Here is a 17755-nt window from a genome sequence, read left to right on the forward strand (position 1 = left end):
CCTTTTTTGGGGGATATAATTTACCGTCTCCAGATTAAAGACAATAAACTGATCAAATAATATAAATTATCACATGGTCAATGGCATGCTTACAATAGCAAAATCAAAAACATTTGATTATCAAGTCTCCAAGTTCCAACTAACTGCTTTTTAGATTATCATTCTATAATTTAATATAGAATGATAATTTATCATTTTGTGATATAGTAATTCATATTCAATATTTTAAAATTAAAATCATAAACATCAAACATTAATTTACTTTTATAAAACTATTCTTATTAATTTTTTTAATTATTTGACCATACTACTATCAAATATGTTTGAATTTAAAACATTTAAATATAATAATACACAAACACAGCATACACTTGTAAAATAATTAACATTTTTTTTATTATTATTTTATTTTCTCTCCACTAATTCATTTGACGATTATATACATAATTAAATAAAATAATAATAAAAATAATAAGGGAAGATAAAAAAATAATAATAATACAGATTTAAAAAAGTGGTATTTGATTTAGTGTAATATGTATATTATATAATGTTTCAAAACAATTTTAATTCAATATAATATAATGAAGTACAACATATATTTAGTGGAACGCAGTTTATAGTTTATCTCGCACAGCATTTTAACTGTACATACTGTTATTATATGTATTGCAATAACCTCACTCATATGAGAAACAATTATGACAATATATATAGTACATAAGAGATTCTAAACGCAATTATCCTACAGTTATATCACATAATATTATCTGTTTATAAAGCAGTTCGTTCGTCGTACACAATCACTGCTTCATTGTCAACCAATATATCTGTGTCTTTGTTGTTGAGGAACTGGCTCCTGGATTTACTCATAGCAATTATGGCAGCTTCATCGTTTCTCATGCGATTTTTCCTTTTTTTACTGAAATTTACCTAAAGAAACATTTCAAGTCAATAATTATTCAATATAATCAGTATATCTCTAAGGAAAAACACTTATATCAAAAATGATGTCAAAGCTATATCACCAATACCCTTATTTTTGCAATTTTAAAATATTTTATTTTAATTTAAATCAAACAATTTTAAATATTGGAAATAGTTGATATCTAAGGAGCACATAACACAAAACAATGTTTTCTTCAAATTATTAAATATTAAATTATTGTAGTTAGAACTAAGGAATTGGAAACTAAAGAATTTGGTCAAAATTAAATATTAAAAAAATATTATTATTATTATTATTATTATTAAGGAGATATTAGGATATTTAAAATGGCTGGTTGACAAGATTGGCCCCGACCCGATATAAATTCCTATCTTACATCTTTATATGTAAAAGTTGCTCACTTCTTTACATAATGATTTACCCATCTAAACATTTTATTTTTGATGTTTGATTTACATGTAAATGTTAATTTTTATGCTTAAGAAGATAGAAGTATTAGAATTTTAATTAAATATTTTATTTTTTTTTAACATTAAGAAAACTTAAAGGGATAATGGCACTTGTTTTTGGGACTGAATCGATTAAAGAGACGCACATAACAAAAATTACTAATATAAGATTTTAAATATTTTTAAAAAAAATTTACACTTTAGACAAAATCTTGTGCCACTAATATCCTCAGTAACATTGCATAAAAACACATCACATACATACAACAAAAATTCAAAAATATACTCAAAAGGTAAGTGAATTATTGTGTGAGGCGAGCAGCTTTTGTACATGTAAGACAGGCAACTACGGCAAGCCCGGCCCCACAATTTCACACTTTTTTATTAAATTCCTCATTACTCATTGAATAATGTGAGTAAAAAAATTAAACCTATACAATTTTTATTAAACATTATTTCAATTTAAAAACTTATTATTTGAGTTTTGTACTATTTTAATACATTATAATATTATATAACTCAATTTGTATCAATAATTAGTTTACACTTAAAAAAAAATGTAGTCTCACTCGCAAGTATTTAAAATGTACAAATCTTATCTTATGTTAGCTGCACATTTTTCTTATAAAAATTAAAAATACCTTAGCATAAAGCTCTGATAAATTGTCAGATGTTGAGAATGGCCGTTTCTTGTTTCTCACATGTGTAGGAAGACTTCTTGTTCGCAGTGTTATAGATTTTCCATCACATGTATGGCAATTTTCCAAAACTAAATAAAATGTAATTTTAATTAGTTGTTGTTTATTTTTGAAACTACTATGTCTATGTTTATATTGAAGTTTCGTAGATATAACACTGATTTAAAAATTTATAATGAAAAAAATAAGTTGTCTATTTTGAATTGTACATCAAGGACAATTTATCTTAACAATATTAATGATTTTAAATTACATTTAAGTATGTGGTATTATCCAAATACACTCTGACCCAGTATAAAGGGATAAATATATTACATACACAGCACAATATTTTAGGATGTTTAACATGTTTAAGGCCACAGTCGATACACTGTCTCAATATGCTAAGAATATAATCCAATTGGTTTTTATTTTTTGTGTTGGTATCTATTTTTCCTTAAAATAGTCGACCGGACGTATTTTTGGCGTGGCAACACGGACTATGCTTTGATAATTTTAGTGGAACCCAATGTGTTAAGAAGATGCTACACAACTACACTTGCAACTGAATAACTTTATATTAAAACTAAAAAAACTAAAAGTAAACTGATGAATGGAAATTTGTTACGTTATGCACTTACACTTATAAATAGGATACATCAATGAGAGGAAGGTCCTTGTATTCAAATGTAATTAATGATTTCACAATAAATATATGATAAAAGAAGAATTGCATAGAAGGTAAATTAATACATTATTATTATTATTATTATTATTTAGCTATAGTAAGTTAAAAACATTTCAGTTAACAAACATAATACTTACTGCTGCTGGAAGTAAATTGGTGAGGATTAAATTCAGAGATCTGAGGTAAAGCGTTTGGCAAATGGCAAGGGTCATTTTGGGTCTCATTGTCAATATAATGCAAATTAGGTACGTCAAATGTTTCATTGCTAATAAATTCTTTTATTTCACGTATACAAGGATCCTGAAATAAAGAAAATTGTTATTTTGTTAGTCTTAAAAAATCCACCAATAAACATACAAATGACTGAAGTTGTTTTGCTGGTGGTACAGAGGCTGAACGCGGTACTGTATTTGTATTTGCAGGTTCATCTCCTTGATCATTGAAAAACCAATGATCGGGAGAACCTTCTCTCTCAGGAAACAACTCAACGATACGGTTACTATATATAAAACTTCCAGTTTTGGGGTCTAGGAATACAGTGGAGTAACTGAAAAATAAAAAAATTGAATAGTTTAAGATAACATGTTACTATTTAGTAATTATTTATAAAATTAAATTTGTATTATTTTCTTATAGATAAAATTGTAAATTCATAATTCCAAATTGTAAAAATAGAACATATTTTTTACAATGAAACTATAACTAACTACATTTTTTTTGTAACTATACTCATAAATAAACAATTAAATATACTACCAACTGTTTATAAATTCTTCAGTAAAATTAACTATAAAGGGCTTATTTGAGTTGAAAATTGAAAAAATAGTGCTATCAATCTTAGTAAACTCTAAGAAAACTCTGTGACAATTTTGATAATGTTTTAAAATTTTATATTTCATGTTTTTGAAAAAAAAAACTGTAAATACCAAATCTTCTTGGGGTTTTCAAAATATAATTAATTTCATTAGAATATTGTTCAATAACTAAGCATGATTTAAACATTGTGAAGAGCTATATGGTATGAATGTTTAGAAAAAAAATCTCTATATAGTGAAAATCGTTTATAACTATTTAAAAGACATGTAGTTGATTTTGATTTGTATTTTAGTGTATGTTAATCGGCAGAAGTGTTGGATTTAAAACTTTTGACAAAAATGTATTGTGTTATAAACAATCTCTTTTGTATTTAATTTCTTATATAATGATTAATCACAATATAATGGCCATTACCTATGTTTTCGTTATTAGTGTAAAAATAACTGTGCAAATTAAGAGAGTTATTATTTATTTCAAAAAAAAAAAAATAATTTCATAAAAGGTCTAACTAAATTGTAAATAAAATAATAGTAGTTTTAAACTTTTAAACAATTATGACGTTACTATTTAGCATCAAACTATATGATTTGTATTCTTTTCTCATAGACAGAAATTATAGGTGTAAATTATTTTTTTATAAAAAAATTCTTAATTAACATTTTTTGTTTTTAATATAGAAATACTCTTTGAGGAACAGTAGACCAAAATGATCAAAATTATAGTTTATAGAAATACATTTTGATTTATTTAGGTTTAATATATATTAAAGGCTAAACTATTAAATAATTTAAAAACACATGTTGCAGATATAGTTAGACATCATTATATAACTTTATGTTACGTTCAAAATTAACACATTTAACCATAGGGACTCCAAGTTTTATAGTTCATATAATATACCATAAAGCTGTTATAGTGTTAAAAACTATAAAGTTATACTATTGATAACTTATGCCTAATATGCCTATTATAAAATGTTTTAAAAACATATTTAAAATTACCTAGGTATGTTGGTATTACTTCTTTGTTCCTCTTCATCGCAACTGTTTTGTACTAAATAAAAAAAAAAAATTAGATTATCAAAAGGCACAACATAAATAAAATAAACAATATGCTTACCATTTTTTATTTTACAAAAACAACAATACCAAATTATAAACACAATAGTTATTGAAGTAAGTACTATAATGACAATAACACATGCTATAACAATTGACAATTGATCTTTGTCGACTTGCCATCCCAAAACATCCAAGGTCCAATCAAAACCTCCGGAAATATCCTGCAGAACAAAAATATTATAAATTTTATGAAATGTGTTATTTTTATTATTGTTATTAATTGTATATATAATATGTTAAAAATTCTCTATATACATATTTTATTCAAATATATTTTTTTAGACAGTTGTTATTTACACAAATAATAATTAAATTAGCTCGTTAGTCACTAAACAATACTTAAATAATTTAAATTGACTCGCATTAATCTTAGAATTAACTGAACATTAAGATTAAAAAATCAACAAAATATATTTTGATTAATTTCTTTTTTCATTAAATTAAATAATCTGATAAAACATACAGGAGGCCACATTTTTGCTGTCAATGTTGTAGATTGTTGAAATACATTTCCGCGTGTGTTTTCTTCAGAACTTGGCGGTATGAGATCATCTAGAAATAAAATATAATTTGTATAAAATGTAATAGAACAAATAAAATCTGAAAACTAGTATATTAGTATGAATGTGTAACATAATACAATCAAAATAACTGTCACCATTAGAATTGAATATATTTTACAATTGTATAAGATACTATCCTAGATACTACAGATGATATATCTTCTTCACTATTCTAACGTTCAATTTTTAATGACAAATATAGTTCATGGGACAGCACTCACTGAAATATTTTCAATATCATAGGTATACTTTTTAAACTTTTAAAATCTCCTACTAATGTGAACACAAAATATGAAATGTCTTAAATGTATTTTATAAAATATACCTTCTTCAATATTGTAATTTGTCTATTTTAAGTGATTTTATACTATAACTTTTCAATATTAATAACTATAAGCTATTAAAAATTAATTGTATTAAAATCATTTCACAAACCGTTATTAGGTATTATATAATTTACTATTATTGTTATTGTCGAGATTATTAATTATTATTATTATAATTATTAGCCTACCTACAACTTTATTAACAAATAAAAATAAAGTCTGTATTATTCGTTTTCCAACAAATAAATTATATTTACCTATACATTTTTATTTTTTACCCTTAACAGTAGGTACCTATGGTATGTTTTTTTTTTTTTTGTATATTTTAAATTTTAATACCAACATTTATATACCTATCTAAAGAACATTTAATTTAAAAATAAATAGAAAACTTTTTTTTCTTATAACATAAACAACAAAAAAATTCTAAATAAATAAACAAATTAATAGTTTATTAGTAAAAATTCCAACAAAAAAATTAAAAACTAAAAGTGTTCTAATTACACTTAAAGTAAAATAAATATATTATGTTTATAAATCTATAAATTATCTAAGGCCTCTAGCACCAACTTTTAATATTGTTTATGTAATCAATTAATGATATAATAATGTCATCATATCTATAAATCACACACTAAAAAAGGCTCGAAAAAAAAGTTTATTTATGTAAAATAACCTTGTGTACATTTAACAGTAAAAAAACCAATAGTAAAATTACAAACTTAACCTATTTATGTAAGATAATAAAATTGAACTTCAAGAGCATGTATAAATATTATATAGCAATAGTCCATTCACGGTTACACTTTACTATATGTAGAACATTCAATTTACATTATTTATGAGATAGGATAAATTGAAATTGTAAATATTTAAAAAGCACAGATTTATAGCTAATAAAAAACTTTTTGTAAGGAATTGATTACATTTTTTAAGATCAACACATTTCAATATACGTTTGCATGTGCATAGCTGATGTTAAAAATTCACAAATACAATATAACACAACATGGCAACTATCTACCTATAGACATATACTTAATTACTAAATAATTTTCCAATTAAAATTGTTTTATTTGTTGTAGGTACTAAGAAAAAATCAGATGCCTAATTCTAAGTAAAAACTAATTGGTACCTATAATATATTAATTTTGTAAGCTTTTTTTGCCATTTAATATCGGTCTACCTACGGAAAAAATGTGCATGGAAATAACACTCTAACATAATTTAAAGGTTCATTGGCACTTTTTGGAAGTCTACGCTGAAGTTTGAAATAGCAAAAAGTGTAGGAATCGAGGTAGAAATAGTTCAACTGTATCACTATTCTTTTACAATTACAGAAAGATCTCAAAGATGATACCTAAATGATGACAATTTATAAATGAGCGAATTAATATCAACTTCTAGAACAAACATTTTCAGTCTCATTATTATAAACAGTAGGTACCTAAAACTAATCAATTATTTAACAACAGTTTTAGGCATTTTATTTATATAAATTATTAATTTCAAATGTTTAAAAATCTGTTAAGACATAATCTATACCACAAGACAACATACATTTTAACTAAAAAAAGTTACATGGATACCTAACTGAGTTAAATCAATTTCAAACTTTTCAAAACATAATAATGTACCTATCCATATAAGCAAGATACTTAGAGAAACTTTCTGTTTTAACCAAAGCATATAAAAACCTGTTTTTAAATCTCACTTCATGACATTTCTAAACCAGTTGGACAAGTGTTGTTTGTCATCCACTTGTAACCAAACAATGATTATATTATCATTATTATAAATATTGATATACCAATTATAATACATTTATTTTGACTTTGGATAAACAATTTAACAATTGTATGGATAATTATATATAATTCAGATATTATCCTTGATATTATAGTAAGTGCAATTTAAAGTAAATTTTAAAATGTACTCTTTGGTAATATATTGTAACAAACTTACAAGCCATGTAATAATATACTATTGTAACTACTAGCTGCCTATTACACAGCGGAAGAAACTAATATTGTGATATTTCTATATTCTTTAACGATAATAAAAAAAAAAAAAAAAACAATAATAATATTCAGCGAGACGTCTAATAAGCGTGTGTACACACGTTTCGGCTATATAGAAGAAAAACATGACGACGACCGATGGTATGCGAGAATGATACCCGGCAGCCAGTAGATAGCTACACACCCACACGGGACTAACGTAGTGCATCGGACAGCGGTGTCCACACAGTAGAATGTTATCGTATAGCTCGTACCTTGTTCGGTGACAGTGGAGTCCAGACGACACGATCCGTAGAGTCTGCCACGGTGATGAGCGCACCTGTACCAGGGTCGGTACCTACCCAAAGTAGCGTCACGGTACAATAATTACGGGTGGCGAACCGTCTCGCCGAGGAAAAACCGTGTAAGTCGCGTAGGGGGCACTACCGCCGATGATCGCCGCAACAGTTGTTGACACTCGACAACGACCGATTTTTACCGATTCAATGACATTTTTTTAAACATTATTCGCGCTTGATTCCGTCCGCAAAGTGGTCGCCCGATGTGTCATAAGACGTGTGTGCGTGTGCGTGTGTGCGTGTGTGTTTGTGTGCGTGCGTTATCACTAAATAATGTTTTTGTTGATTTCCGCGTTGAAAATGATAACGTCGTGGTTGTTGTTGTAGTGATTATGCGTAGTGAAGGTCGCGCGCGAAGTGTATTCATCTTCGTCGGCGGCGGCAGCTACGTTCACACGTCATAATAAATGACATACCTACGCGTTTTCGCTTCCGCTTTTCGCTAGTAATTTATATTTTTTGTTTTGTAAACTTTTCCAAATTTTCCAATTGTGCTTTGACGTAAATTTAAAATATTCAGTTAAAAAAAAATACAATGTCAAGCTGAGTGGGTACTTTTTTTCTATTCAACTTATAACTTCTACAGATTAAAAAGTATCTAACTTTCAACTTCAAACTTATAGCTTAGTAAATAGGCGTCATTTCGGGGTAGCGGGGGGGTAATTGCCACCCCACAATTTTATCCACAGACTGCCCTGATGAGTAATGAGGCTTCATTAGACCACATGCAATTGAGTTAAAAATATTATTCGAGACGCTTTCTACCCTATGATTTTACTCCAAATGACGCCCGTGGCTCAATTAGTTAGTTAGCCCCGGACGAATAACTAGGTAAGTCTATATACGTCTCATATTTTTTAATATTGGTAGCCGGTAGGTGGGTACTTATCTAGTTCGGTACCTATTTTAAAATTTATTGCTAGCGACTGGCGTTATAATTTAAAGCGAATTAAAAAAAACGGAGACCTACCTGTACGCTCTAATTTTTAATAACGCGCGTGGACTATCAGACCACATAATTGCACGCACGGGGTAATCTTTTTCCGTTCAATTAATAATAATATTTTTATTACATTTTTATTAATTACCAAGTGTATTATTATCATTAAGTACCTATCCATATTATATTATTACGTACCTACAAATTAATGATTAAATAGTTTTTAATTTTTATATGATATAAAAATTATATTTTAACATTTTTGTGATTGTACGATAGGTAGATAATTTCTAAAATATAGCATTATTCTAATGATGTATTAGGTATGGAAAATTCACAAAAATAATTTATAGCATATTCAGAATATAATTGCGTAAATAATTACCACCCCGCGCACGACACCAAAGGTTACCTAATAGAGTTTACTTTTTTCGAATAAACAAAAAATTATTTAACTATTCTACGGGGCATGATCGTTAAGCTGAAAAATCATTTTTTTAACGTTGAATGATTAGATGTTATTTGCCTATCGTTATATAGCCACCGCTACACGTAACTAAAAATTGACTTTTTTTTATTACCTTTTCCCAGTCAAGCGTATAGTATTAGAAACTAAAATTCTCGAATAGGTGCACAAGATGCGTAAAAATACTTAAGCAAACGTGCGTTTTTGTAGAACTCCACGCCTCAATATTGTAAAATTGTTCATTGAGTCATGACTCATGAGTGCGGTCATTGGTCATCGATTTTAAATTTAATATATCACGACGCCGCGATGTCGAGAAAAGTAGAAGATATGTATTAATCTGTGTGCACGACACAAATATAATTGCGAAATAAAAATACTCAAGAAAAAACTTACCGGACAAAAACCCCCGACGAACCCCGGAAAAATAATCTCCGACAATGAAAATTATTGAACAAATATTTTTTAAACGATAATTATTGTAATTTTCACATTGCTTATAATATTCAATTACAATTATCTATATATTATATAAGAATCTAACTTGATTTTGGAGACGAAGGAAACCAATTTGTTTGTTTGTTTATTTATTATTATTATTATTATTATTATTATTATTATTATTAATTATTTATTTATTTGTTTGCACTTGCATTTTAGATTCTGAGTGGAACGATGAATGTATTGATTTTACAATGATGTGTGTTTTTTAATTTTTTTTAATTTTTTATTTTTGTGTCTGTCATCACGGTTTGGGGCAGTAAAACTGCTTCGATTTTCTTCAACAGTATCTTGTTTGATGGTAAAGTGAATCTAGTTGGTGCTTTCGGGAGGTCAAAATTTGAAATTTCCAATGGTTTTCAAAACGATTTTCTTATTTTGTTGTAATTAAAAAACGAATGACTGTAGAAACTTAAAAATTTCACTGAATGTTTATATTAGATAAAATTTTGAAGATAATTTGACTCTTTTTGAGCTGTTTAAGGACATTGTAAGTTTTCAATTTTTTTAGTTTTTTTTTCTATAAATATCAATAAAGTTTTATCTATTGGGCCAAAAAGTGTAAAAAATTAATACAAAGCTCCTGATACATTGTTACAATAGCAGTTGAAAAATATTAAAAATACATATGCACAATTTTTATTTATAAGCATTTGAAGTTAAAATGTTGACAAAATTTATCAAATTTAAAATTGAATAATTATTTTGTAGTTAAAAATTTATAAAATGTTCAACTTTTATATCTAAGGATTGAAAATTTAAAACAAGATTCCACGTAAATATTTAATTCTGTTGCCAAAAATTCTAAGAAATACATAAGCACAGTTTATTTTTATAGTAATTTTAATTTAAAATTTGGACGAAATTACATATTCAAAAACCTGGAATAACTATTTTCGTTATTTTGTTGTGATTGTAATGATTGTATAATATTATTTGTGGGTACTTGAAACTTCTAAAGTATACTATTATATATCTATGATAGTACCACGGTTTGTTGTTGATGTATAACGCGTTACCTGATTGATATTGTGATATGATTAATTTGGAATTTATTATTAATACCTATTATAGGTCAAATTTTTTTTAATACTATAGATAAGTATACCTATAATACGTATGTCTAATACCTAGACTGACAAACCGTCTCCACTCAGAATCGTTTTTCTTATACAGTGATATTATATCATTGAATTCAAATTTAATACTATCAATTATACAGTGACCCACTTGTAACCTACTGTACAGCAGAGCGACATCCACTTACCCACCTTTTTCCATTTGAAATATATATTATTCATTGAACAAATAATTTATTGTTACATTTTTTTCTACTTTATCTCTATTCTATAATAAAAAGAATAAAATTGACCACTCCAGTGGTTGAATTCAAAATGTAAGATATATAATTTTCAGAAATTAGCAATAACACTAACTACAATATGTAATTACATTATATTATTTGTATAACCAAAAAATAGTCATATGTTTTTAAATAAAATTATAAAACTACTAGTTATATTATATACCTACACCTACCTACTTATAGTAGGTATTATAGTCGTAACTCGTATTATATGTATACTTATCATTAAAACAATTAATATGTACCTAATAATAATTTTTAAACACTAACAATAATGTTTTATTTTTTTATCATGATTTGAACAACATATTAATACGATAATGATTCTTTTAAAATAATAGGTTAGTAACCTACTCATTAATTATTGATTAATAATTATTTAATTTTTATTATTATTATCATTTGTATCATTTGTAAATCCGTCATTCGAAATATTTATATTTTTTATTTTATAATCTATTAAAATATATTGTATCTATAAAGTAAAACTTGTAAAAACACCTCCTAATAATATTATATTTACATTATCGTCAAAATATTATAGATTTAATTTAATTTAATTTAATATTCAATGTACCAACTTTTATGTTAACTATAATGTAGAACTTTAAAATCAATTCTTTATTATAAGTGACTTAAGATATAGTTGGATTTTTATTGTATATGACTTACGCTATCTAGGCATGCATTTAAAATTATTGTTAAACTTGACTTAAGATATTAAGACCATTTTAAAATTATTTCTGTCAGATTCTCAATTCTTAACTAGACATACATATTTTGTACCCAATATGATGTGACTTAAAATGTTTAGACCAAAACAAATTTTACTGATAGTAAATTATAGTTTTGACTTATCTGTACCAACTGAAAAATATAAAAATATAAAAAATTTTGATTCCAATAACACTATATAAGCCAAAAATGTTAATTTTTTACTTCAGTAATTTATACCATATGCCCAAGAATCGCACCGTGCACTAAGAAAGGATTTTTCAAATTTAAATTTTTAAATTTTTTAAGGGGTTAATATCAGCAAAAAATCAATTTGTACCTATACTTTTTACACCTATATACGTAATGCAATACCATTACGTATATAGGATATATCCTATTGTTTATAGGAGAAATAATAAGTAAAAATTAGAATTTATTTATTATTGATTATTATACCAATAATACGGTACAAGCTATTGCATCAAATCGAATTTTCATCAAGGTAAAAAAATCATCAATGTGAATGAGTTGTATACTCACTGCAGCGAGTTACACCCAAAAGGAGTTGAACAATCAAATTTTTTTTAAGAATTGCCATTTTTTAAGGACAACAAACTAACAAAGTGCATGAGATCAGCTAGTATATATTGTACAATCCTCAATGCTAGTAGTGCATTAGGATATAATAGGATTAATGTATATTATTACGTAGGAACTCACTACTCACTATACAATATATCATTCTAGTAGCAAGCAGCATACGTATATACCTATGAAAACATTGTTATTTTCTTATTAATTGATAAAATCTTGTTCATTTTTGATGTTATTGCAAATCTCAAATTTATTTTCAGTTTAAAATTCCATAACTGTTTTAAAAGTTATCAGCTAGGTATAGCCGTATAACTTACCAAATACCTACCTAATCTATCATTATTGATATAAAATACACTTTTATTGTTCTACAATATGCCGATAGGTACTGTTATGGATATTATAAACCATGATTATAGGTAAATGTGCTATTTTATTATTTAGTACATAATAATACGTATACCTAACATATTAAAAATAAAACTGTTTAAATAATATATGAGGGGGTGATAAACCCATTCTGAACCTATACCTCCAATAACCCATCCAAAAAAATAGTTCTGGACACGCCACTGCGGGTAGCTTCTATAAGCTATAATTAGTTATACATTATAACTAGAGTGTGGATTTGTATGTACCTATTTGCATATTATTTGCGCATTATAATATAATATATTATAGATATAGGTACTACCTGAAATTATTTTACTATTTTAGCACATATTTTTGCATATATCAAAATTTTCATATTTTATAAGTACTTATTTTACGACTTGAACTGCATTATTACCTAGTCGTTTAAGTGTTTTTAAAACATTTATAAAAAAATTCAAAAATTCGTATTATTAAAAAAATTGTGTTCGAATGTATTGCTATATTTTATATTTTTTGATTAATGTTGCAACAAATTGATATAGGTATTCAGTAAACACTATAAACACATTAAGATATATTATATATCTATATAATCAGGGTTTGCATTTGAAAAAAATCCGTTTCATGTTATTTAGAATTAAAACGTTATTAAACTTTTGCATTTATCTTTATATAGAATTAATGCGTTATCCAAGTTTAGCGTTTATCGTTATTTAGAACTAAAAGGTTATACAAGTTTTACGTTCTTCGTTTTTTAAAATAGTGTTAATGCCTATCAAATTTAAAAATAATAAGTAATAACTTATAATGCGGGTAGGTAGTGACCAGAATGCGGAATATAATAAAATCTACTCTTAGATTATTTGCATGAAATAAATGTTTCTACGAAACCAACATACATTTTAAATAAATAGATTTTAAAATATTTCGTTATGCTTTATTTTTCGATTAATTATATAAGATATTATATACATTACATTTTTCGTTATGTTTTGATTAATGATATATAATATATTTTGTTAATCGTTATGTTCTGTTTTGCGGTATTTAATTATTTTAATCATTACATTGAATATTAAATAACGAATTAAACAAAGTTTGAATCACATAAGAGTTGGCATTTTCTAAGGGCAATGATGTGCACGCGTGCCCGCGGGGTCAACTTTTCTTATGCTATGGGAGCCAATCGGCTATGTTAATAAGTGTCAGGCAGTTGTCTATAGCCTATTACTGTCTAGTGAGTAGTGAAGTATGAATCTTGCTGTTGGTGTATAGGTCTTTAAATATAAATGGTTGTGGACAGAGTATCCTGATTTGCAGTCCAGTCAATCTTCCGATGTCTCGGATATGGGCTAAAGATGATTGGGCGTTTTTATGGAAAAATATGTTTGCCACTGTCTCAATTTCCTTATGTAAAATAATATATTATATTACGTTAACATTAATCCAAATGGGTGGACTTAGAATTACGTTGTTTCTGGTTCGGATCACCACGTTTTGCATGGGGACAACAGTCAGTTATTCATATTTTATAATTAAACAGATATCGGTAGAACTCTCATATAGGTATTAGTAGTTACTTTAATGGTATACATGTATACCTATGATGTACATAACTATTTATCAAAAATATATATATCTTAATTTTAGATTACCTATCGCTGAAATAATAAGAAAATATCAATTCAAATCTCGGACTTTTTGATATTATTAATTCAGTTGCTGCAAAACATTTACCATGTACCTACTCGTTAGAACGATTTTTTTTTTAATACCAGGGCTATTTCCAGAACCAATTATTATTTATCACTCGTTTGGGAACATGACTCAACGCTGTTCAACGTATTATTGTGGAAATATATAACAAATTCTAAGAATTGTTAATTAGCTGGTTAACCCAAATGACGCAATTTCTATGCAAACGGCTCAAGATGTTTTAAGTTTATTAGGACGAATCATTGGATGCGAATTTAACATAAGTATCTTATACAGTTTTATACCTAAGTAAAATAGAATTATAACACTTATTTGCGTACAATTCGGTAAAATCAATAATATTATTCCATATAGAGTAGGTACTTATATAGTCATGGCGTCATATTGACAATAATGTTAAAAAGTTGAAATATTTGTAATTTGATGTTTGTATATTTTTACTAAAAATTCAACCAGTACACTCAAAAATGCTTAAGACAATATTAAAAATTCTGTCTTCTTGTAAAATGTAGATAGGTATACAGTATACTAGTGATCTTAAAATTCCAACTGTTAAAGAAACTGCTAAACGCGCATACCTAAAATATCACGCAAAAGCTCTCTTGCACTCAAAACTATTGGCTATTATAGTTACAGCTCTCTCTCGTTTTAAAGCGTAAACATTCCTAATGCATTAAGTAGGCGTCTAAAATGACAATAGTTCCAGAGATCTTTTAAAATAAATTCCTTATCCATCCTAAGAAAAATAAATTAACAAAAAATAAAAAAATTCTCCGCCTAGACTTGACGCTGTAGAGTGAACCTGCAATCAGTCATCTGTCACTCATCTCGTGTTTTTTCAAATGTAATCATATGATAGTTTATCACTATAGTACTTATTACAGAACATTATAATTGTGTAGATAATAATTTAAAATATCTTATAAAAAAAAATAATTTTACTGAATAATTCAGTAATTATTAATTATTAATAATTCACAATTATTGTGTTTAAAGAAGTTATGTATATGAGCTACGCATTTGAACCAAAGGCTAATCTGAAATCTAAAACTATATTAACTATAAACAAATTGTATATTTTTAGTTTAATATCGTGTTTGATCAATTATAAATTATTATTTAAATTGTCTTCAATATTATTATAGTAAAAACGAAAAAAAAAACATTGAAAAAACACAATCAATGCAAATTGTTCATATTAAATTGTTCACATTAGTTTTTTTAAAAGCATAAACGCATGCATAGCAGATATTTTTAATAATTTTACTTTCGGGTAAGCATTACTATCAGCAGTCATTGCTAATAATTGTATTAGCTTATTATTTTATATATTGTGTTTTCTCGTCGGTAATGTAAGTATAAATGTCATCTGATACTGTGGATTCCTATTATTATATAATAAATCTCACCGTTGGCGCAATACTATAGCTAGAAAATAAATTATAATGGGGTTATAACTTATAACCTCTTATACACACACACAAACACACACACACACATACATAACTAGTAGTCACCCAGTGGCACCGCTGAGCCCCTCACAAATATCAACGTGTCTCGTCTCTATATAATAATATGTATTATGTATGAGGTTACCTACGTGAAAACTGAAAACGATAAACCGTCTCGACTTCTCGAGTCCGTAAACAGTATAAGACGGACATATTATATTTATTTATTTATTATTAGACACACCTTTTATAATATATTTTTTATGTTGGCGTCGTAACTACAAACCCTATTGGTAAATAGTAGGTAAATACTTATGCAGGTACAAAATATATCCTACAATATAACATATACCTATGCTGCGAGAGAAGAATTTATTCAGAAAATATAATACCATCGATTTTATCTACGAGTGTAAAACTATGCAACCGTTGCAACTTATATAGGTAATGATGTATACTTAAACGATAATCTGATTACAAACCGTATCTCGACGCATAGGAACCATTATAGTATAATAGTTATTAGACATCTAATTAGAAGCTGATGGCTAAGTGACAGGAGGGAGCATTTGGGGATTTAACGGATCTCGAAATCAGACATTTTATAACTATTGTCATTATGCTAACTACTTATGTGTTTATTCTTAACGATCATAAATGAATAATATATTTGGATTAGTATCATTATATATCGGATAAACCATCCAAACTAAAATATCCAACAGACAAAAAATCCTATCCATTTTACTATTACAGTAACCCATGAATTATATTGTCTTAAATTTTAGGTTTTTGAAAGTAAAAAAAACCTGACTATAAAAGTACACAAATTACGTAGAACCTAGGTACTACTTATATACATATTATACCCATTACATAATAAAAGAAATATTTACAACTTGAAAATATTTACACAACTCATCACACATCTATGAGATCTGTCTCAATGTCACATTTAGGTAAGTACTTCCTTTCAAAACTACAAACCAAAAAATCTACGGTTAAAATATCCAACAGGCAAAAATCAAATTTATACCTAACGAAATGTGTTGTTACACATTGACTACTGACTCCACTCTCACAAAACTTTAAATACTATATACAAAAAAACACTATTTATTCAATGTAACCTATCCTAATAGCTTTATAAATGTAGAAAGTTAAATTGTTGTCCTCGTAATTTTAGCTTTATCTAATAATAGCTTTTATTTACTATATTTATTATTTATTAAAGGAATATATGCCTAATATATACCAGGTATATTATACCTAAATGTATAATTAATATGAATTATTTCACGCTTATCGTTAATTTAGGTAACAATATACAATATTATAATTATTATTATAATTTATAAATTATATATTATGTAATTTATCTCTCTTTGTTATATAAAAAATATAAGAATTTTTATTTGGTGAATATTCTTCTAATTTCTGTGTCAACTAAATATATGACAGATATAACTATGAGTTAAGGAATTTTTGACGATAGGAAAATCCTCCTATTATTTTAAATATATACCTATTATGTAGGTTATCAAATTGCATAATATTATTATACAAAAATTACAGTTATATATTTACACACATTGATAATAACACTTAAAACCTAATCCACAGTCCAATATTTCTTCATATCACTCTCCCTATCAATCCATCTCATCCAGATACCTTCCTA

General features: G+C 26.5%; 1 protein-coding gene across 2 annotated transcripts in view; it reads right to left on the reverse strand.

Annotated features, from left to right (window-relative positions):
• Window positions 1-371: 371 nt before the first annotated feature.
• The window catches only part of LOC100162146 (uncharacterized), a 37755-nt gene continuing 20371 nt past the window's right edge, over window positions 372-17755 (reverse strand). The window contains 8 exon segments of one of the 2 annotated variants that reach the window (NM_001204922.1): window positions 372-933; window positions 2040-2167; window positions 2901-3063; window positions 3121-3310; window positions 4581-4632; window positions 4699-4861; window positions 5164-5252; window positions 7865-8155. In NM_001204922.1, coding sequence (NP_001191851.1) covers window positions 775-933; window positions 2040-2167; window positions 2901-3063; window positions 3121-3310; window positions 4581-4632; window positions 4699-4861; window positions 5164-5175 — 867 coding nt within the window. In that variant the 5' untranslated portion in view covers window positions 5176-5252; window positions 7865-8155 and the 3' untranslated portion in view covers window positions 372-774. 2 annotated transcript variants of the gene reach the window in all.

Source organism: Acyrthosiphon pisum, chromosome X, assembly GCF_005508785.2.
Source record: "Acyrthosiphon pisum isolate AL4f chromosome X, pea_aphid_22Mar2018_4r6ur, whole genome shotgun sequence".
Lineage (NCBI taxonomy): Eukaryota > Metazoa > Arthropoda > Insecta > Hemiptera > Aphididae > Acyrthosiphon > Acyrthosiphon pisum.